The following is a 23,203-nucleotide window of genomic DNA, read 5'->3' as shown; positions in this document are numbered from 1 at the left end:
CATTGAATGGAGTCTGGCTTAGTCAGTAGCAATATGCCAACGGCAGTTTCTTAGTTTTAACAGTTGTACCATGGTTATGTAAGACATTGACTTCAGAAAAACTGGGCAGAGGGTATAGTGGACTTCTCTGTACTATCATTTTGACTTTTCTGTACATCTAAGATTATGTCAGAATAAGTTCATTTCAGAATGCTTACCTGTTGCTCTCCTGTTAGCCGCAGTGTCATTGTCGGTGCGGGTTACATTGCTGTGGAGATAGCTGGGATCCTCTCGGCTCTGGGCTCTAGGACGTCGCTAGTGATACGGCACGATAAGGTAAACTCTGTCCTTTTCTCATCCCTTCCCTTCCCTTGATGCTCATCTTTTAAAAAATCTGCAATGAGAATGTTCTCTTACATTGTCATTAACTACCAAGGTGTACAACGTGAAGAGGTCGGTGGGTTGGTCCACTGGGAACAACACAGAAGCTCCCTGACTTAGACCTTCTGTCCTTCCCAGCTACCAGCTGCTAGTCAGTAATGATTTTGATTTGATCAAACTGGCTGGAATTTTCATTATGAAGTATTAGATAGTACCAGGTGCCTTAATAAAGACACATGCAGTTTTAAATATAAATGTTACTCAACTTGGACAGACTTTCAGATTAATTTCTTATTCTGGAAATAATTTCATAGGATCTGGTAGTGTTAGATTATTAACGCTCAGTCAGAAAAATATACTAGATCCTTTGCATTAAAAGGAAACTAACAAAGATATTTGCACACCTGTGTTCATGGCAGCATTATTCACAATAGCCAAAAGGTGGGACAACCCATGTGTCCATTGGCAGATGCATGGATGAATAAGATGTATATACACAATAGAATATTCCGCCTTCAAAAGGAAGGAAATTCTGACACAATGCTACACCATGGGTGAACATTGAAGACATTATGCTGAGTGAAATAAGCCAGCCACAGAAGTCAAATGCATGATTCCACTTCTCTGAGGTGTCCAAATAGCCAGACTCAGAAACAGATGTAGAATGGTGGTTGCCAGGGGCTGGAGGCAGGGGGAAATGAAGGTTGTTGTTTAATGGCTACGGAGTTTCAGTTTTATAAGAGGAAGAAGTTCTGGACATCAGCCAGCACACCAAGGTGAATACACTTAACGCTGCAGAAATGGTTAAGATGGCAACTGTTATGTTCCGCATTTTTTCACAGTTGGAAAGTAATAATAATAAACGAATCATCTAACTGCACCTCACCTTACAGATGAAGAAATTACAGCCACACGAGGTTTTGTGACTGCTGAGTAGTAGTAAAACTGAAGAGTCAGCTAAGGCCTCACAAAGCCCAGGCTAATTCACTTTCTGCTAAAACACAGCCTCCGTGCCTGCCGTTACTTTGTGTGTTTTCTGAGTAATCGTGATCAAGCACCACCGGCTTGTGGCACAGGATTGTGACATGGTTTGGGGCAGTAATGAGTGCCACACCAAGGACCTGGCTGTCCCTAACAAGCATGTGACCAGAAGGTCATTTAATACTTTTGGGACAAGAGTTATCATCCCTGACCGCCCAAATGCTATGATTCAAATTCTTGATTATTTGGGCAAACGGAAGGAGGGAGGGAAATGACAGTCCTTATCAGCATGTACTGCAAAGAACTCCCTCTGGCTTTGAGACCTGTCATAATTACCCACCTCAGAGATTTATGTCCTGAATAATGGTTTTCATAGGTGAATGGTATTTTGCATGGCTGTAATATATCCAGCAAAGTGGAAGACAGGAGAAGGGCAGAGGGTAGCTCGCCTAAGTTTTGTGTGTAAATAAGTAAATAAGGTGTAGCGTGTATAATGCCTGCTTGTCTGCACAGCTGCTTGGGGCTCTTGCCTCCCCGCCCACCTGCGTCCAGCTCACTCTCCCTCTTTTCCCTGTCCTGGCATGTCCCCATTCTGGAGCTACTCTATGAATAACTCAGGACTCCCACATTTCCCCTGCCTGGAGTTTGATGTCTGTGTCTTACTGTTTTAACACAAAGAAATCTCCAGGTCTATGCTCCTGACTCTTATGCCTGGATGGAGAGATTTTACTAAAGACCTTCCCTTAAATCACATCAGAATGAAAGCTGGCCCTGGAATACTGGAAGGGGAAAGGGAATTTCTGGTCCTCAGACTGTGGAAAAGAGAAGCAAGCTTGGGAGGAGGGGAAGTTGGCCCAGATAGTAGAGGCTAGTAAAACAGGAGTTGGTGAGGTCAGATGTAATACAGATATTGGTGGCGATGTCAGAAAATAGATGTATTTAAACTCCGCTCACTAGATGCCATGAATGAAAAAGGAGATAAGTGGGGGGAAGATACTGAAATCTCCCTCCCATTTTTGTAGCATATCTTTAATCAAGATTATTCCCACCACCCATCCCTCTGCTACCTCTGTTTATATACAGGTTCTTAGAAATTTTGATTCAATAATCAGTTCAAACTGCACTGAAGAGTTGGAGAATGCAGGCATAGAGGTCCTGAAGTACTCACAGGTATGACCAAGCCCCCAGCATGCTGACAGCTGTCTGTCTGTCTGTCTGTCTGTCATGAAGCATACTTTCTGCTTTTGGCTTCACGCCATTATCTTATAAATACTAACTGTGGTTTCCCTGTCAGTTTAGTGCCTTCTAGAGCACTACCAGTTCTTCTCTTTATCGTAAGAAGCTGTATTTCTCATTGATGTATTCATGAAGCCAAGATGGAAAAGGTTAGAATGGTGGTTGCATTTAGTTGAGTTAGAACTAAAACTGTAATTCTAGTGCTCGAATGCCATATTGAACATTCTTATTTTTCAGGTTTATAGTTATTTTTCAGTAAATAGTATTATGGAATCTTATTTTTTAAAGCAGACCCTTCTGGGTTTTGCAGATGAAAGAATTATGAAGTACTCTACTTCTCAGGGAATCACCTACATTTCAGAATTTTCCTGGAGGATTAGCCTTATAACAATGATTCGCCCCCCTCCCACAGCTTCACCCTTCAGGCGTAGACCATATCAAGTAAAACAATACGTGTGAATATGCTTTGTGAATGTCCGAGTGCTAGTAGTGGTGGGGGCCAACATCAGAATCGCCCTGGTACCTTCCCTGAACTGTGCATGCGTTCAGCGCTTCTGACCTGCTTCTCTCCTCCCCCAATTCTGGTTGAGAATGTCCGGGGAAATGAATGGTTGTGCAGTGTTGTTTCCTAGTAACACCGCTACGGCCCTTTCCTCCCCGCATTCCAGTTACCAGTCACTGTGCTTAGATTTGTTCATTAAACTAGTATCACTGTTCTAAGAAGTACAGTTTAAAATACTTTCTTTTTAAGGTGAAGCGTTAGAATGGTGACACGCACTGACATTTCTGGCCATTGGCTGGATGATTTGGGGCAACCTAGGCAATATTCTCGGCCCTTAGGAATTGTAGTGTTGGTGGCCTTTGAGCAAAAAGTAAATGTGTCAGCGAGTACCATTCACATGGATTCAGTGGGGAGTTTTTAAATGTTAAAAATTCTAGTTTCCTCTTTCCTTTCTTTCCTCCCACCCTCCCCCCTAGCTAATACATTTTATTTGCCAATAGGTCAAGGAAGTCAAAAAGACTACCTCCGGCTTGGAAGTCTGCATGGTCACTTTGGTCCCTGGTAGGAAGCCCACCTTGGCCATGATTCCAGATGTTGACTGCCTGCTTTGGGCCATTGGGCGGGACCCAAATTCCAGGAGCCTGGATTTAAACAAACTGGTAAGGTGACTTAGTCTGCCTGGGTGCTCTTGGCCACTGTTAGTAGCCCTGTGTTTTCCCCCACCAGACCCCCAAAACTGTGGGAGGTTTTTTTTGGATTCCTTTTTTCTTTATTCCATATATCCCATTGCTGCTTCTTTGAAATAAAAAAAAAAAATTTTCCCTTTCTATAGTCATCATCCTACAGTAGATCCTGCCACCTCTAATCTAGCAGTCCAGCCATTTCCTGACCAAGTTCTTCTTTACACAGTTCCTTTTTGCTATGATACTTGTCTCTCTGAAGTCCTGTTCCTTATTAGTAGCCCCAATCCCGATTGCTGGGCATATACATTGTTCTGGATATTGTTGCACTTGGGATGGAAACAGATAGGAAACTGATCACTTATTAGTGTTATAATTAGCATTCTTATTTATTTATTTATTTTTTAATTCTGAAGGAAAGTCTGGTTTAATAGCTTGGGGTATTGGTCCCAGAATTTGATTAATTTTGAACCTTAGTTCTGTTCCTTATCAGTTGCATGACTTTAACCATGCAGCTTAATTACTCTTCAAGTTTCAGCTGATTCATTTTAAGTATGGGACAAAAATAGCACTTGGATCATTGGGTTATTAAATGAGAACGTGCATGCAAAATAATTGGCTTTTTAGGTGCTGTCTTACAATATGAACCCAATAAATATTAACCAGCTGCTGTTGATGTGATGATGATGATTTTTTCTGACATGCTATAGTACTCTACCCATAATAATAAAATATTGTACATGTTTGAGGTTAATCAGTTTGATGGAGCCTCTTGAGAAGTGTGTATCATTTTGATTTATTGTTTTCATATCTCTTATAATGTGATTGTTTTCATTTCATTTCATTTCTAAAAGTATTTTTTCAGCATTTAAAAAAATAAAATATCTAGGGAGATATTTTACTCATTTTTAATCTTATTGTTCAGTGAAATTTTGTAAAACTGATTGTTTTCATATTAACAAAATTAGTCCTCCAGCTTTTCACCTTCAGTTTCACCTAGGTCCAGTTTTCATCTGTATTTGTTGAATTTTTAAGAAATGAGGCAAAAGTTTTCAGTTGCCTTCAGTGTTGTTTTGATGATGCAGATTGGATGATTACATGCGTAGGTCTTGGCAAAATGTTACTAACCTAACTAATCTTGCAACAACTCTCTGAGGGATAAGGATGAGGAAACCAGGAGCGCAGAGATGATTCATCAGCCTGTGAGCTCCATGGGGAAGGAGGGCTGCTTGTATTACTTACCACTGTGTTCCAGTGACTAGGTTAATGCCTCATTTGTACTAGAAGTTCAGATACTTGTTGATAAACAGGTGGTTATACCAGGTTTCATAACTAGTAAATGGCAGAGCTGGGATTTGAGCTGAGGTCTGTCTGACTCCAAAGGTTGTCCTTTTAACCACTACGCTATTTCCTTCTGCTGTCTATCTACTTCTCTGGGGTCTATGAAGTCACAAGATAAGCATGACACACCTTGGAGCAAAAATTCAATATGTAGAAAAGTTTTGGAAAGGAAACATCAGTATGATTTAGAGTAGAATGCAAAATTTGCTTGGATTTTTTAGTTTTTATTTTTATTTATTTATTTATTTTGGTATCATTAATCTACAATTACATGAGGAACATATGTTTACTAGACTCCCCCCATCTGCTTGGATTTTTTTTTTTTGTAGATAATTATTTTTTATTGAAGGGTAGTTGACACACAGTATTACATTCGTTTCAGGTATACAACACAGTGATTCAACATTTATATACATGATAATTCTAGCTACCACATCTGCTTGGATTTTTAAAGATAAAATCTTTAAGCTTCCAATAAGTCCGTTTTGATGACTGCTTGAGGCTGTGGCCCTCTAAGGCACGAGTTAGCATGTTTCAGGAGGAGTGCTTCAGTGGAAAAGTTGGAAAGCCCTGTCTTAGACTCCCTGGCGACAGCAGGTAGCGTGCCTGATAGCTGAGTGATTGCTGGTCGTGTTTGCCTGGCCAGTTGAATTGTACATTGCAAAGTCAAGTCCTATTAAAATAACTTTTAGATAAAATATTTACCTTTTCCTTCAAGGAAAAGATATGAAACTTGCCGAGTTTCTAAGATGCTTTTCATCTTGTGGTTGAATCTTGGGGCTTCTTAGAGATTCGGACTGAATAGGTGCTGAAATGGGGTAGATCCAGAGATTTGATCTTCCATTTTTGTTGGTACACTAAATATTTATGTGATATCCTGTCATAATTTTAGGGAATTCAAACTGATGACAAAGGTCATATCCTAGTCGATGAATTCCAGAATACTAACGTGAAAGGCATCTATGCGGTTGGGGATGTGTGTGGAAGAGCTCTTCTCACTCCAGGTAATGTTCCATCTCTTCTCGGGGTAAGGGGGGCTGTGTGCGGTGTACAAAACTGTTCAGCTCTTCACACGTCACACCAGCTTAAGCCACTTAAAAGGAGGAGTATCTTAATGTCAAAATGATAAGAATGTATTGAAATGATGTTGGTTTGGTTCTTGACGTTCTCTGAATAATAGTCATTTTTCCTAAAAAAAAGACTTTAAAAAATGTTTGGTGAAGACCAAAATGTTTATGTAGATAATAGTCACCCTTGGAGAATGCAGTAAGTTGGAATCTGAGTTGTGCGTGGTGACAGGGGAGGAAGAAGGAATTTAGAATGCCATTCTCATGATTGTTTTAGTCTTGATACAGCCAAGGCAGACCCCTCCGCCCCACCCCGTACCTCAGTCTGCTTCCTGAGGTAACCGGCACTGTTGCAAGCCCTCCCGACCGGCGGTTAGCTGTGGGTGACCCCACTCCCATCTGCTTTCCCTCTGGGCCCCTGGGCCTCACCAGCCTTCCCAGAGTGGCCCGGGGCCTTTCCTCAGAGTGGAAACTTACTCCCATCACATCTCCGAAGCCTTCTCGTGCCTTTAGAAAGCTCTCTAAATAAAAGCAAAGTAACAAGAGAAGTTTCTAAAACTCCATAACATAATTGGACACTTGAAAATTATGTCAAAGTGAAGAAAAATTTCTTGTATATCTTACTGATACCCTATTATAAGAAAAAAATTCCTGTCAGTTCAAAATCGGTAAAATTAGTAACTGCTGCTTTTAGTGAACTCAGGCATTTTTTTTCTAAATACAGGGATAGACGCAGGCTAAGGAGAATATACTTAAAAAAAATAAGAAGTAAATATAATTTTTTCCCCCAAATTGAGCAAGACTTTATTTATTTTTAAGAAATAAACATAATTTAAAAAATAAACTTAATTCTACGATGAAACAGATATGGTTATGAAGTAGAACTGAAGATGCTTGAAACTAAAATAGTTTGTTCTGCAAATATTGTATCAAAAAGCTAGTATCCTAATTAGTAACTGCCAGATGATTGTGAGCTTGTAAATGTGTCATTTTTTTTGTCATAATAGAATGAATGTACAGAATTCACAAAAGCTGATAGTTTTGAATTGTTAAGTAAGTGATGGGTATGAAGTAAATATTACACTGAACACTGGGATAAAACTTGGTCGGAACTAGTATGTTAGCCAGATGGATAGATGGTCAGTATAACGATTCTGCTATATTAAAATGAGCAATAGGCTAAACACTGATTTTAAAATATCTTTGTAGTTGCAATAGCTGCTGGCCGAAAACTCGCCCATAGGCTTTTTGAATACAAGGAAGATTCCAAATTAGACTATGACAACATCCCCACGGTGGTCTTCAGCCACCCCCCTATAGGGACTGTGGGACTCACGGAAGGTAGGTATTTAAAAACGAGAGTCATTTATGATTTCACTGCAATGTAGATGTCTGTCAGCTGACAAAACCTGTCCCCGCTCCCCCAAGTTACAGTCCTGTTTGGTAAGCCTCTTCCCAGTCCTGGTTCCTTCCCCTACCAACACTTTGAGGGTAGGATTCCTTTTCCCGCACCACCCTGTCTCTTGACTTCTTTTGGCTTTTTTTATTTGAACCAGTTCCGCATCACAAATCTAGCCCAGTAAGATACTTGGAGAGAAAGAGCTTACATTCACAGACCTTTATTACAGTATATTGTTGTAATTGCTCTTTCTTAGTTTTGGTGGTGTTAATTTCTTACAGTGCCTAATTTATGAATTAAACTTTATCATAGGTATGTATGTCTAGGAAAAACATAGTGTATGTAGGGTTTGGTAGTCCAAGGTTACAGGCATCTACTGGGGGTCTTGGAATGCATTCCCTGTGGATGGGGTGGGGGTGGGGTGTTATATAATATTAACTGTGTATCTGTCATTTTTGCTTTATCATTTCTCTCTACTCACAGCTTAGTATCTATTTCTTAGGAACAAGGCCATTCCCTTACCAGAAGCACAGTACGGTTTTCAAATGAGAACATTTAAATTGATACAATATTATCTAAACTTTAGACCTTCAAATTTTGCCAGTTATCTCAAATAATGCCATGTTAACTTTTTTTTTTGGATTCAGTCCAAGATAATACATTGCATTTAGTTTTCATACCTCTTAGGTTACCTTTAATTGAGCGACTCAGTTCCTCAGCCTCTCTTCTGTCTTCCATGACATGGGCATTTATGTTGTAGAATGTCCCTCGTTGTGGTGGTGTTTGCTATTTCCTCATGGTTTGATTCAGGTTATGTATTTCTGGCCATCACTCTCTTTGAATAGCTCTGTGGAATTGTTCAGGTTTTTGATAGATGCTTTTATCTCCCTGTCCATTATAGATGAAGCCATTTATAAATATGGAAAGGAAAATGTGAAGATCTATTCAACCACCTTTACCCCAATGTATCATGCAGTTACTAAAAGGAAAACAAAATGTGTGATGAAAATGGTCTGTGTTGACAAAGAGGAAAAGGTATGGGAAAAACCCGGGAAGCTGGGGAGTGTCTTCAGGGGTGGCTGGGATGGGTGTTCTGATGAGATGGGGAGGGGGAGGACCAGTCGTTAAGCCTGCTCTAATTCAACTGGTGCATTCCCATATTCATCTGTCTCTATGTATTGGTGTTCTTCACATTATTTCATTTAGAAAGGTTTCCACTGCTTTTAAAGCACAAGAGAGAAAGGTCGAAAGCCACAAGCAAGCTTGCTGTCATAGATGAATAGGCCAGAATGGATAGGCAGCTCAGAAATACTGGTACATGGAAGAATGAAATGTAAGATGAATTTAGATATAACGTAACCCATCAGTGAAGATGTGGAATTTGATTCAATACAATTTTGATAATCAATTACCGAGTTTTGTTTTAACTGTTTGAGGAACTGCCCAACTGTTTTCCAAAGTGGCTGCACCACTGTACATCCCCTCAGCAATGTGAGGATTCCAGTTCTTCCATATCCTTGTCAACACTTGTTACTGTCTTTTTTATTATTAGCCATCCTTGTGGATGCGCAGTGGTATCCCATTGTGATTTTGGTTTGAATTTGAATAGGCTTTTTAAAAAATACATTTTTTTGGAATAGGTTTTGTTTTGGTGTCAGCATTTTTCTGAATTGAATTGAATATTAAAGTGAAACGCAGAAGCATGCCTTGGGAACATAGCTTTGTGAGGGACGGTGGGTGGCTTCATTGAAGATTTAGATGTAGTTCCCAGCTCCTCTTATCAGAAAAGTAGAGTCTGTCCTGATTCAGTGGTCTTGTACCCAAAAGCCACAAGACATAGCGGCTTGTGCAGGACATCCCTGGCTTACAGAAATCACCGTCGCTGAGGACTGAGAAGAGGCAGAGAATCAGAGCAGAGAGAGCAAAGGAAGTGGGGTTTGGCAGGAAAACCGAGGTCACTGTATCTTGACCCTGAGTATTCATCAGCCTAAGATTTCCAGATACTGAATCTATGAGATCCCTACTTATCTCTTTGTATCAGCTGTTTCTCCATACTATTGATCATTCATTTGATAAATGTTAGCTGGCAGTCTGTTAAAGACTAAGCATTGGAATATGGAGAGGAATAATATAAAGTTCCTTCCATTACCTGATACTCTTTATAAATTCAGTTTAGACTATTACAATATTTCACCGTCTGGCTGCGTTTAATGTATAAGCAATGCATGATTTGGGAGTTTTTGTTTGTTTCAAATATACTCTTAATTGCTAAGAAAACACATTAAATTTACCATCTTAACCATGTTTAAGTACCTACCATTCAGTAGTATATTCTTGATTTATTTTTAAACAAAATATTTTTGTGGCTTAATTTTGTATCTGACACTGTATTTCAAAAGACTATATCCTTAAAAACATTTTGTGGAGGTGCACATTTAGCTTTAAAATAAATTTCAGATAAATTGAGAAACCTCATGGGAAAATGCTATCTGAAACAGACACTTCTTCACAGCCCTTCATGCCGTCACCCTGCTATGCGGGCTGAGCGCCTTCTGTGGGCCAGCTTTGTGCTCAGCTCTAGGTGTAGAGTGGGGAAAAAAGCAGGCCAGTTCCCCTCCGTCTAGGGATTAATGTGTCCTGGGAATGATGGACTATAACTGTTCAGTCCCCAGAGAAATACTGTGTTCCAGTTGTGATAGAAACATGATGGAGAAATAATGGTACTGAAGGATCACGTGACTGGCAGTTTAATTTGCTGGGAAAGGCAGGCATAGCTATATGAGGAATTTAACTCCTCAAAGCAGGAGGAAAGATTGCCCAGGCAGTGGAACACCTTGTCCAAAGGAGAGAGGTAAGTGGGACAGACAGAGGGCAATAGGCAGGACAGAGGGCGAGCCTGAGGGAGGGCTGCGTGAGGTGGGCTGGGGAGGGGTGTCGAGGCCGGACAGGGCAGGGCCACGTAGGCTGAGTTACGTCATAATCTGGATTAGAAATGTGAAGTTTTTCAGGAGTTTTAAAATATCAAGTATTTCTCATGACTCATAAAAATTTTATTAGTATACCTAACAAAAAATTTTACTTTAGAAAGTATTTCCTCTTTTTTTTTTTCCCAGGTGGTTGGGATCCATATGCAAGGAATAGGGTGTGATGAAATGCTGCAGGGTTTTGCTGTTGCAGTAAAAATGGGAGCAACAAAAGCCGACTTCGATAACACGGTTGCCATTCACCCTACATCATCAGAAGAACTGGTCACCCTTCGCTGAGAACCCAGGGACTTGTGTGTTTGGCAGCTAGACCATTAGACATCGTGAAATGAACCAAAGAATCACATTTACTGAACTGTTTCTGTTTTATATATTTCATTGTTGCAGTAAGGATCACTCACTAGTGGAAATTTTCAGTAAATAATAGAACCTGTTTATGTAATTAGAAATTGATTTTGTTATCCAGGATAGATTTCCATTTGCTCACATCTCATACTAATTCTTATTTTTAAGTGTTTTGTTAGCAGTTCTGTGCTCACTGTTTTTTTTTGTTTTGTTTATGTTTTAGCCTCCGAAGTGTAAAACCAGATGAAGTATAGTTAAATTAATCTACTTGAGTGGATATAGTTTGCTAATCTTTATAGAAGACGACAGCAGCTCTTCACATTTAAATAATGGAAGTTCATTCTTTAAGAGCCATTTTCTTTACTTTTATGAAGCTAGTACTGTGTCCTCGCTCTGCACATTGTAAAGCCACTTCACAGATGTCGCATTCCTCTGCAAGCCTATAACATGAAAGGCCTGCCTCCCTTATCTTATTTTTCCTTTCATTTAAAAATGATTAAAAATTGCCTGTGTTACTTACATGAGATGAGGCATACCAAACTGGGGAAAGTTTTGGGGAGGCTGGTTATGCGAGCCAGGAGCCTTTGAGAAGGGCTTCCTGCTTTTGAAAGGAGAGGGACTCAAGTACTTCAGAAGTGTGTCCCTCCACTGAGAGTTCATAGTTCAGTGAATGACTCAGTGTTGGTAAGCGGTCTTAATCATTTTCCTTTTTTCTGAAAACTTTTTCCAAACATTTGAAAATAAAACCACAGCCTTTTCCTCTTACAAGATTTGTTATGAATTGATGGGTAACAGTTCATTTTCTAAGAATATTTCACCTTGGCGGATCAGATGCCCGTACTGAGCTACCTAAAGTAGATTTAAGGCCTTATGGGGGAGAAAAGAAATTTCTCTTTTATAAAGATCAGAGGTATAAAAGAAATGTTCAGCAAATATAATGGTTGAGTTGGAAGAACAGTATAGAAATCACTTATGTTTTTAGCATTTTATTCCCATTAGCCTTTACCAGAAAAGTAAGTATAATTTTTCCAAAGCTTTCATTATTGACATAGTGCTACTGACTTCTTTCATTAAGCATTCACTGAATGTCTTTCTGGTTAGCTGTGGCTAAGTTGCTGCACTGACTTATTAAGTAGGTCCAGTGTTAATGAAAGAAAAATACCACATTAGTAAGTTGGTTATGTAATTGTTACGGCAAGGAATTAGGGTCTAAAAACCTGGATGTGGATCAACATTACCACCCCCACTTCTTCCCCACCAGCGTAAAAGATAGCGGGCCATTGTTCTGGGCTCTGCTGACCTGCTGGGTTTCACACTCTGCAAAGGGGCCACAGTGTGGGTGTGACTCCATAAGGAAAAGGGGAGACCCCAGTCACCACGTCTGGTCCAACACCATGGTTTTTATCTCAGGTTTCCTTTGCACTGCTTTTTTCTGGCTCTAGAGTGAACCAGTGGAAGTGACCTTTGCCAGGCTGCAGTCTTCATTCTCATCCGCCCTCAGGTCAGCTCGTGAGGTCATTCGGCCTGACAGTCCTCATCACCTCATCACTCAGAGCCCTGGGGAGTGCAGTGACATGCAAGCAGCATGTTGTACAGCAGCTGGCACACTGGGCGCTCAGTAGGTATTTATTGAAGGAAAGACATGGTGCTTGCTTTCAGGTAACAATATAGTCGAGAATAAGAGATAAAATTTGACACAAAACAATTGCAATTCAAAGCAGTGTGTTGATCAGAGGGTGACCATATGATTTATTGGCTAAAATAAGACTTTGGGGAGTGACAGGGTGAACGATTATTTGAGACAATAGGCATGCATTTGTACTGGTGCTGGAGATGGGACAGTGCCTCCCTAGTTAAGCACTGTTGGAGAGGCGGAGGTGTACAGGTTCAAAAGGGGCAGAGTGTGCTATGTTGCTGGGACAACTGAAGGCAGCCATGAGAAAGAGGTTTTGTTGGATTTGGGATCTGGGGATTGTGGAGAAGGTCAGCGCACGTGGAAGATAGAGTGAGGCCGAGTTGGGCACGTATGCCTGGGAAATGGAAGAATTCGGTTTGGCTAGAGCATAGGAGTGCACCTTGGTTTTGTGTGGAACATTCTTCCCCACTTGTTTACTCGATGATCCGGTTATGTATGGCCACAAAACAAACTATCTGAAAACGTAGTGGCTTAAAATGTGACCATCTTGTTATGTATTGCGGTTTTATGGGTCAGGAATTGGGAGCAAAACTTAGCTTGCAAGGATGACTCTTGTGTTGGAGTTGACAAAGATCATTTGGTGGTGTTCAGCTGGCAGATGGGCTGGTCTAGAGAGCCTAAGACTGTCCTTCATGTGTTGGACACTCAGCCAAGGATGACTGACAGGAGGGATGGCCTCCGCTGGGACTGTCAACCAGAGTGCCCGCCTAGGGCCTCTCCAGATGGTGTTCTCAGGGTTACTGGGCTGACACGGAAGCCCAGGGCTCCCACAGATTGTTCCTAGATTCTTAAGCAGATGCTGGGAGCCTTATGACTTAGCCTCAGAAGTTCGAGAGCCTCACTTCTGCTGTGTTACTGGTCAAGCAAGTCACTGAGTCCAGCCCAGCTTTCAGAAGTGAACTGGACTTCACCTCTCAGTGGGAGGAGGGGTAGAGAAGTTGTGGCCATGTTTGATCACGCACACTTGGCAATCTACTCATTCTACAAACCTTGGCTAAAACCACCTCTGTGAAGACTTCTTGGATAGTTTTATGTATTACATTTCCATAACACCTTGTCACAAAGTAGGTCTACACATTCACTTGGTTCATGTCATTGTATACGTAATACCAGTCATTTCTCTATTCTGTGTTGAGTTTCACAGATACAGTGCAGCAACTTTGGCTGCAAGACTGCAGAGGTGTGTCACTGTGTCGTTTTTGACACTAAGATCTATAACCACTAAGATCTATAGTAGAAAGGAGTAACCTTTTAATCCCTGGTGTTTTTGAAAAGTGAGTAGGCAGGATTTTCCAGTCTTCAGTGAACGTTTTCCTTTCCACCAATCTGACCTCCTAGATGTAGAAGAAGAGCTGTTAGAGGTGGATATGGAAGGTGGTCTCCATTGTGCCCCACTCTGAGAAATAACCTTGTATTGCCATTGCCTTTGATACAATAACTACACATGTTGATTCTCAGTGAAGATCAGCATTAACATTTTAAAGGTAAGAATGACTATGTAATTTCTAGGGTTTTTTTTTTGTATGTATATATACATATATATTTTTTTTTTACTTTTTTTTTATTATTAAGGTATCATTGATATACAATCTTATACTCAGATTTCACATGAGCAACACTGTGGTTACTACATTCTCCCCTATTATCAAGTCTCCAACACCTACCACATTATTTTTTGTATACTTTAAGTACCGTTAAATGTGTTGGGGACAGTGTCATAGGTAAAAAGCGTTGGATGGTAGGGCTTGGGTTATATCTAGACTTAACATGAATTTTTTTTCCACAAATGAGATTTTTTATTTGACACCACTGAAAGTCTAAATTTTAAACATATTCTTGAACCGGTGGCTCATATACATCAGCTCGTTTACTTTAGCACCTGTCTGATCCCCAGTAACTTTTCCAGAACTACTACTTCAACCATGAAGTGCCATGAGTTTTCCCAATTCAAACTTGGGCTTCAGCATTTTTACTCTTCTAGGAAAGACATCATGTAACAGATTAATAGATTGGCAAGCCTCTTCTGTGTCTTTTCCGATGCTGTCTGGAAACAATTTATTGATCACTTCTTTCAAGTCATTTGTCTGCACTTCTTGGGTTATGATTTCCATCATCTTTGGGATTTGGCAGACCTATTGATACTGAGCAAAAGAGGTCTTCCAAAGCTGTTTATTACATTTTTTAGAAAACCAACACAGAACAGGTGAAGCAAATAACCACTGGTAGTCTTGACGTCAACATGAGCTTCAGTTGTGGTCTGCCAGTTTTTCACCATGGAACACGTTTTATAACAGGTAAGAAGTTTTTGCCCTGAGCATCCTCACTAATTAGCTTGAATTTTGTAAATGCAACTTCAGTCATTGTGCAAATCAGCAAGACCCACTTCAAAAACATGAGCCTTGAGTCCATCAGGTACAATTTTGGTTCCCTGAGTTGTACCTAGTGTCTTTCCAATATTTCTTATAGGCTGGTTCTTGCACATTCATAAAATCTTTCTTAGAAAATGGATCAACCAGTTTCTTCTTGGCTCCCAGTTCACCACCTTTTGTAAGGTGCTTATTCTTGCCCACCACTGTGGCTCAGAAAGCCAGAAGGGCCTCATGAGTTTTTATGGAAACAATTCCTCTTTTGAGTTCTTTCCCTGTAAGTTGTTACAGCAGACATTTGTGCTTTGTGGCTGTTCAGCATCCAGACTCCATAAGTTTGGGGAACTCCCAAACTTATGAGCCTTGGTGACAAAGCCCGTCTCCCCACATAGAACCTGAAAATGCCAGACACATGTTCCCAGACTCCTTTGCAGCTTGGGAGAAAGCACGTGGTGTAGGTGTGGTCAATCCCTGACTAGTCAGAAACCAGTGATGCAGAGGAACAGTGAAAGAAGAATCCATTCTAGTGGCTAATAATGGCAGTGGTGACATCATCAAGGGGCAGCCTGGAAGAACCAGTGCCTGCCGTGACATTTCAGCCTGTGCTGATGACAACTCTGTTGAGCACGCTGGATTTATTACTTCTTGTGAGGGGTAACATACAAGATTACACGGTGTCTCAGTAAGAGTTCTAACCAGGATCCCATTATTGGATATGAGCTTTCACTGGGTAATTGGGGAAGGTCTCAGGAAGCAGAGGCTGCCTCTAGGAGGCAGGAGGCAGGGGGCAGTTATGTGATTGAGTATTACAGTAAGCATTTGTCCATGGAGAGGCATTCCCCCGCCCCCCCCACTAATAATTGGTAAAGAAGCAGTAATAACTCAGCAAAAGGGGGCAGGGTGTTTGGTATTTTGTGTTGCACTGTAGCTATGTCTAAAGTGGGTGTTCTATGAAGAACTTGTGTGCCTATTAAGGCCCAGCTCTGAAGGTAGGAGGATTGCTAGGGAAGGCAGGGGATAAACACTCTGGTAGAGGTTTTTCTTTAAAAGTAATGCAGGGACAGACTACAACATTAAAAATACACAAGTGGGGCTACATCAAACTTGAAACCTTCTGCATGGCAAAGGAAACAGAGTGAAAAGGCAACTATAGAATGTGAGAAAACAATTACAAATCCTGTATCTGGAAAGGGGTGAATGTCCAGAACAAATAAGGAACTTTTCAACTCAATAACAGCTAAAACAAAACCTAATTTTAAATGGGCAATGGACTTAACAGACATTTCTCCAAAGAAGATGTGCAACTAGCCAAAAAGCACATGAAAAGATGTTCAACATCACTTATCACTTGTCAGGGAAATGCAAATCAAAACACAGTGAGGTATCACCTCACACCCATTAGGGTGGCTACTATTGAAAGAATAGAAAATACGAGTGTTGGTGAGGATGCAGAAGTCGGAACACTTGTACACTGTTGGTAGGGATGTAACTTGGTTACAGCGATTATGGAAAACGGTATGGAGATTCCTCAAAAAATTAAAAATAGAACCACTGTATGATGCAGCAATCACACATATGGGTATGTATCTCAAATAATTTAAAACAAGGCCTTAAGTATTTGAGTACTCATGCTCATCATAGCATTATTTACAACAGCCAAATGTCAGCGAATGAATGGATTATAAAAAATGTGGCATTTACGTGTAATGGAATATTATTCAGCCTTTAAAAAAAGAATGCTGTCACATGCTAGAACATTGGTTAACCTTGAGGACATTATGCTAAGCCAGTCAAAAAGGACAAATACTGCATGATTCCACTCACAGGAAATAGCTCAAGTTGTCAAAATCATACAAAGTAGAATGTTGGTTATCGAGGGCTGGGAGGAGCAAGAAGGGACAATGTTTACTGGGTACGGAGTTTTAGTGTCATAGGATTAAAGTTCTAGAGATCTGTTGCACAACGATGTGTATGTACAACATGTGGAACAATATACTTAATGTTTCTGAACTGTACAAATAAAACAGCAATATTATTCATTTAAAAAGGAAAGAATTCTGACACAGCAACGTGGTTGAACCCTGAAGTCACTATGCTGATTGAAATAAGCCAGGCACAAAAGGCCAAATATTGTATGATTTTACTTATATGAGGTACCTAGAATAGACAAATTCATAGAGACAAAAAGTAGAGCTTGCCAAGGGCTGAAAGAGGGAAGGCGCAGGGAAGGTAAATTTTCATGGGTATTCTTTCTGGAAATGGATAGTGGTGATAGTTGCATAACATTGTGAGTATACTTAGTACCATTGAATTGTAGACCTAAAAATGGTTAAAATGGTGAATTTTATGTTATGCGTATTTTACCACGATTAAAAAAAAAATGCAGGGGGTAGAAAAAGCTCTCTTCTGACCTAATGGCTGGAACTGCTGCAGCCTTTTTTCGCCGTGAGAGCAAAATCATGCTGAGGTTCACTTACCAGAAGATGTGTTCATGATGACACTTATGTTGAGTTAATGAGACTTGGAAACGCCTTTCTCTGCATTTGTTATGTGAGATTAGAAATTAATTATTATTGGGCTATATTTAGATGGATCTTGTGTTCCTTGCAGTCAAAACATCCTAAACCATAGACTACTCTTCCATAGTTAAGGCTTTTGTACAATATGTATATTTTTATATATATAATATGCAAAAATTAAATTTTTTCTTTTAGAAAAATTAGTTCATAAAACTGCATTTACAGAATCTTAGGAAATACTTTTCACATTAAAATAACAAATAGCAGGATGATCTTATAGCAAGCTTTGTATATGAAGTACTTAGCATTTTCAGATATTTAAGTAATCCTCAAAAAAGGATGAGATCCTTTCTCCTCTTTTCTTAGTGCCTTTTAAAATACGTTTAAGTTCCCAGAATTCTGCTTATAGAAAACTATTGAATAAAGTAAACACACCCATATTATACATACCTTCATTAAGAAAATCTTTTAATTCTTTATTCCAATGAACTCAATATGAGTATTCCAGGGCTGTGAATTAATAATTTAAAACCAAAAGGAATTCTTGGTTATATAATGTGCAACAGCTACTGTTCTGAAAGCTCAGTCTGTTGTAAAGATTATTGCTGTGTCAAGATTTATTTCTGAAATTTTTTTGGTCCTAAAATTTTCCCCTCCACATCTTCCCTCATTTGAATTCTCTCTTTACTCACATATATTCACAGAGGACTATGTTAGGGCAGAGAGTAGAAAGAACTTTGATTTTCAAGAGCTTAAATCTTTGTTGAATAGAGGATTTCCTTTATCGCCTTTCTATATATATATATATATATATTTTTTTTTTTTTCCCCTGAAAAGTACCTTCCTTCTTTCCTTTGAAAACTCAACATACAAAGCCATCAGCAGAAAATGCTGCCCATTTTTTTCTAAATTTGGCTAAAGAAAACAGCATCTCATTGTGGTTTTGCTTTGTATTTCTAGGACACCATGTGAGAGTGAATATATTTTCACATGTTTATTGTGGTAGAGCTGATCTTCAGCTGTTAAACAACAGGATCAGAATAGAAGGTAAGAACAGAAGAATACAGAAAGGTATTCAATTCCTTTGCTAGGCCAGTACTATACCACACAAAGGAAATGTCAAGGAATCATGCACAGCATGGACTTGCAGAGTTAGACTCTCCAGCTCAGACATTAGCTGTAAAATAAAGTTGCACAGCAAGAGAACCAGAATGGAATGCGAGTGCCTGGAGCACTTTCTGGCATATCCTAGAGGCTTAATTAGTGACTGGGGGAGGGGGAGGTACAGGAGACAGAGGTCATCCATGCGGCAGTGTGGTTCAATGGTTAGCAGGCTCAAGCCAGGGTGCCTGGGTTTGAACCTGTGTAGTACTGCTCAATTTCCTGGGTGACTTTGGACAAGTTACTTAATCGCTCTGCCTTTCTTTTTTCATATATAAAATAGAGATAGTGTTTCCTCCACTGCGTTTCTATGAGGATGAAATGAGTTAATGCACATACGGGAGTTAGTATAGCTACTGCACACTAGACTCGGGTACCTGTGGCTGTTCTTTTTATTTGTCAGACCAGGGAATGCCTCCTTCACATTGTTGCCTCCTCATTTCAACATCCCTCATTGAAAGGTAAGTGGGGTTTAGTAACAGAGAAAGAGGAAGTCTGAGTTACGGCAACAATGAGACAGGTTGGATATTCTAAACATGTTCGCTGGGCTCTGTGTGCCAGGCCCCGAAGGTAGAAGCTTTGCGTTAGCAAAGACACGGAGAACGTGCCCTCAAAGGCAGAAGCCTGGGTGGAGGGACGGGAGGAGGCGCAAAGGTGCTCCGAAGCCAGCAGGTTCTGGGCCTCGGCTGGTCTCTGGCTGTCTCAGGCCACCTGCTGCCAGGGAGGCCCATCTGAGGTGGGCCAAGGCCTAACTGATGGGAAAAAGGAGGGGAAGGGGAGAGGAAGAGGTTAAAATGTACTCGATCTTTAAATTATTTTAAAAAATATACATACTCTTTGTTGTCTTAGGCAAACCTGCTTTTTTCTTCCTAAATGTAGCCCTGTCCATTCCTCCAGCTGCTTATTATCAGGAGAGAAAGTGACAAAGGAACAAGTGTGATAAGAGCTGTGCTGGGGCACCCCAGGGGCGTGGAGCCAACCGAGGGCATGCACAGCCCAGACCGAGGGGGCCGAGGGGGCCTGGACTTGAGGGCTTTGCTCCCTTCTCTCTCTGCATCACGAATTTCTCTTCATTAGATTTGAACCACCAGCATACACAGTTCTGTAATTAGCTCCTTGGCGCCCAACCTTGACCTTGTATCCCTCTCCTGCTACTGCTTTATTACTTTGCATCTATTTCTAGCAAAACCCTTAAAAGAATTGTCTAGACATTCTGTCTACTTCCTCAGTTTGCAGGCAGTCATCCCCATCACTTTATGGAAACTGCCTACTGAAGGTCTCTGTGGTTCCAAACCTAGTGGTGAATTCTAAAGCTTCCTCTTGCATGACCTCGCATCAGTATTTGACATTTGGTTGACTTATTCTTGAAATGTCTCTTCACTTGGCTCCTGGGACACACACTGTCTCTTGGTTCTCTTTCTCCTTTGCTAGCCCCCTCTCAGCATCCTTGCTGGTCTTTCTTTGAACATCCTAGAGCTCATTCCTTGACCTTTTTTTCTGTTTTTCTTTCACTCTCAAGATGAGCTGATCCAGTTCCATGGCTTTAAATACCATCTTTAAGCTGCCTGCTATAGCCAGCTGCCTACCCAACACCTCCACCTAGGTATCTAATAGGCACTGGCAGCTTAACATGACCAAACAAAATAATTTCCTTCTCCAAACTTGCTTCTTTGCCAGTGTCCCCATCTCATTAAATGGATCACCGTTCGCTCAGCTACTCAAAAGACTTGAGGTCATCCTTGGCTTCACTCTTTATGTGAAAGTCCTTGTAATGGCTCACAAGGTTTTACAAGATTTGCTCCATGCCACACTGGCCGCCTTTGAGTTCTTCACAGAGCATCAGTTCCCTCTGCCTACCGAGCTCTTTCCCTCACTTTTACATGGTTCACTCATCTTCATTCAGTTCTCTGCTCAACTCTCACTTTATCAGAGATGCCTTCTCTGACCCTGTCACTTTCTGTTATCTTATCATACTTTATTTTTATTCATAGCACCTATTATTATCCAACATTATCATTTCATATGTGAAATTTCATATAATTTCATATATTTGTATAGGTAAATATCTATTTCTTTATAGATATATCTATGTATGAATATATAGAATATATATATATATATATATATATGGAATGTATGTGTATGTGTATTTTCCCCACTAAAATAGGTCCACTGGGACAGGGACATTGTGTAGTTCATCTGTGCATCTGCACAGCACCAGAGCAGAGCCTAGATCACAGCATTTGTTGAGTGGGGAAGACGTGATGTGGGGGGATAGGCGTGATGATTGGAGCCCTGTATGAAGGGGTTGGAGATGACATTGAAAAGCAGGTCAGGTCACAATGTAGGCAGGAGGACACAGGAGATAGGACTTGATGATAGAGGTATAAAGTGTGATTTCATGATAGAGGTATGAAGTGTGATTTCTGCTTAAGAAAGATACCTGGAGAGGGTGATGGTTCAACACCCAGCTTTGTGGATGGGTTTATAGGAGAGACTAGCCTGAATAATCAAGAGTTCAGAAGTCAAGTTAAAGTACTTAAAAGGGATTAAATCCTTCTTCACAGAAAGAGAAGTGCTTTCAAAGAATGAGTCCAGTGACCCATCCTACCATAAAGAAGCAGAAGGTAAAGACTGGCACTGGGAGATCTGATGGGTGTACTGTCTGTATCTGTCCTCGTCTAAAAGACCAACGAGGACCCTGCCAAGCAAGGGCTTATTAGGACAGCTGACTCTGATGCTGAGAGGCCCTAGTTGAGAAAAGAATGGTGTTGAATATAGAGACCATGGATACTGTGATGGGAGCCCAGTTGACCACTCGGAAGAGCCTTGATGAAGTCAGCCATCTGCAAGCCAGGAAGCAGGCTCTTGCCAGTTACCGCATCTGCTGGCTCCTTGATCTCGGACTTTCCAACTCCATGGTTGGTACTTGCTTTTATAGGAGCAAGAGCTAAAAAGTTGCAGTGTACACATCCTTCATCAGGCTAGGGATGACCTCAGTGGCTTTCACCCATCAGGTTTATCTCTCATGTCTGTTGTGCGTGGTGCCCAGCTCTGCCCCGTGTCATCTTCACTCCCGGATCAGGTTGACAGAGTGCCCTGATCAGGACTGTGGCAGAGGGTTGGGCAAAACAGTGAATCACAAGCTAGCTCTTAAGTTAAACCTTCTCCTGGGATGTCACAACACATGTCATTCTGTTCCATTGGTCAAAGCAAGTCACGTGCCACTCCTCGGCTCAATAGGGTAGGCAATATAATCTTCCTTCAGCCAAAGGAGGTGAATAATTATGAGCAATTATACATTCTAACACCGAGGCCATTGATTTGGCAATTGGGAAATCATTGGTAACCTTTGAAAAGAGTTTAACCGGAGAGTTGGGTTTTAATAATAATTATAGCTCTAATTTACTGACGACTTGCTATAGTTCACACACTGTGCTGAGTACTTTACATTTAGTATCTCATTTAATATTTGTTATGGGCTCATGTTTGTGTCCCCCTCAAATTCATATGTTGAAGCCTAACCCCCACTGGGGTGGTATGAGGAGGTGAGCTGCTTGGAAGGTAATGAGGTCAAGAGAGTGGAGCCCCATGATAGGAGGAGCGCTTCCTGACAAGCAGGGAAGGGCTGGTCTCCCTTCTCCCCCGACTCCCTGTTTGTGCCCTCTGCCATGTGTGGACACACCCGAAGGCGGCAGTCTGCAAACCGGGAGGCAGGCTCTCACCAGGCGCCAAATCTGCGGACCATTGATGTTGCACTTCCCAGCGTCCAGAACTATGAGAAATAAATGTTTCAAAGTCGTAACAACTAGTTATTGGTGGAGCAGAGATTCAGGCCAGTTCTAACTGGCTCTAAAGGCCAGTATTTTAACCCCCCGCAGATTGAAAGTTACTAAGTAGGCGCACTAGCAAATGTTTGCTTTTTGGAGGAAGCTTTCAAGACAAAGCATTATAGGGTAGCAGGAGATGCCACTACAGAATATGCCACTTTGGTGCAAGGATCATTTTGGACTAAAGGAAATTGAGAAGAAGCAAAATCAGAAAAGCTTCAAGCCTCCCCATATTTGCCTAAAAGTAGAATGCAAATTTGTAAAGGTGGCTCCTCTGTACCAAGAAGAGCAAACGTTAATCACCGGAGACAGCTTTAGATCCTTACCATCCAAGAGGTGGCACGAGAAGAATCCACATAGCAAACTTTACCAACCAGCCCTTATCTTCTATTAGTTTCCCCGCATTTTTGCCTTCTCACAATTTACCACCTTAGAAACTCCAAGTCCTTTTCACTCAAGGTGTTGTCACTTCTCTAAAATGTTCTTGTTTTTTCGTTAAGGTAATAAGTAAGCTCAGGTACTAACCACCCCTTTGAGTTGCTAGTCTCCTGGTACTCCTATGCGTGGGTGTAATGCACATGCTAATAAAAAACTTTTTCTCTTGTTAATCTGTTTTTTGTTAATCTAATGATAGAGCACCACCCTAAGAATTTAAGATGGGTAGACAGATTTCTCCCTTATGGGATGAATGCTTGAGAAGGAAGCAGAGTCCTGGGAAGATACTTTCAGGGTTGGG

At 40.8% G+C, this 23,203-nt stretch overlaps 1 protein-coding gene and 1 pseudogene across 1 annotated transcript in view; one reads left to right on the top strand and one right to left on the bottom strand.

The window, feature by feature from the left end:
- The window catches only part of GSR (glutathione-disulfide reductase), a 40,568-nt gene extending 28,905 nt beyond the window's left edge, over positions 1–11,663 (top strand). The window contains exons 7-13 of the mRNA XM_036894210.2: positions 216–315; positions 2,425–2,511; positions 3,580–3,738; positions 5,993–6,104; positions 7,377–7,508; positions 8,468–8,601; positions 10,680–11,663. Coding sequence (XP_036750105.2) covers positions 216–315; positions 2,425–2,511; positions 3,580–3,738; positions 5,993–6,104; positions 7,377–7,508; positions 8,468–8,601; positions 10,680–10,829 — 874 coding nt within the window. The 3' untranslated portion in view covers positions 10,830–11,663. The remainder of the gene's footprint in view (positions 1–215; positions 316–2,424; positions 2,512–3,579; positions 3,739–5,992; positions 6,105–7,376; positions 7,509–8,467; positions 8,602–10,679) is intronic.
- A 2,752-nt stretch (positions 11,664–14,415) lies between these two features.
- Positions 14,416–17,450, bottom strand: LOC118916825 (40S ribosomal protein S3a-like; annotated as a pseudogene).
- Between the last annotated feature and the right edge of the window lie 5,753 nt (positions 17,451–23,203).

This window comes from Manis pentadactyla, chromosome 7 (genome assembly GCF_030020395.1).
Source record: "Manis pentadactyla isolate mManPen7 chromosome 7, mManPen7.hap1, whole genome shotgun sequence".
In the NCBI taxonomy this organism is placed as follows: Eukaryota; Metazoa; Chordata; class Mammalia; order Pholidota; family Manidae; genus Manis; species Manis pentadactyla.
Note: the sequence above shows the minus strand (reverse complement) of the source record. Positions and strands in the feature narration are given on the sequence as shown.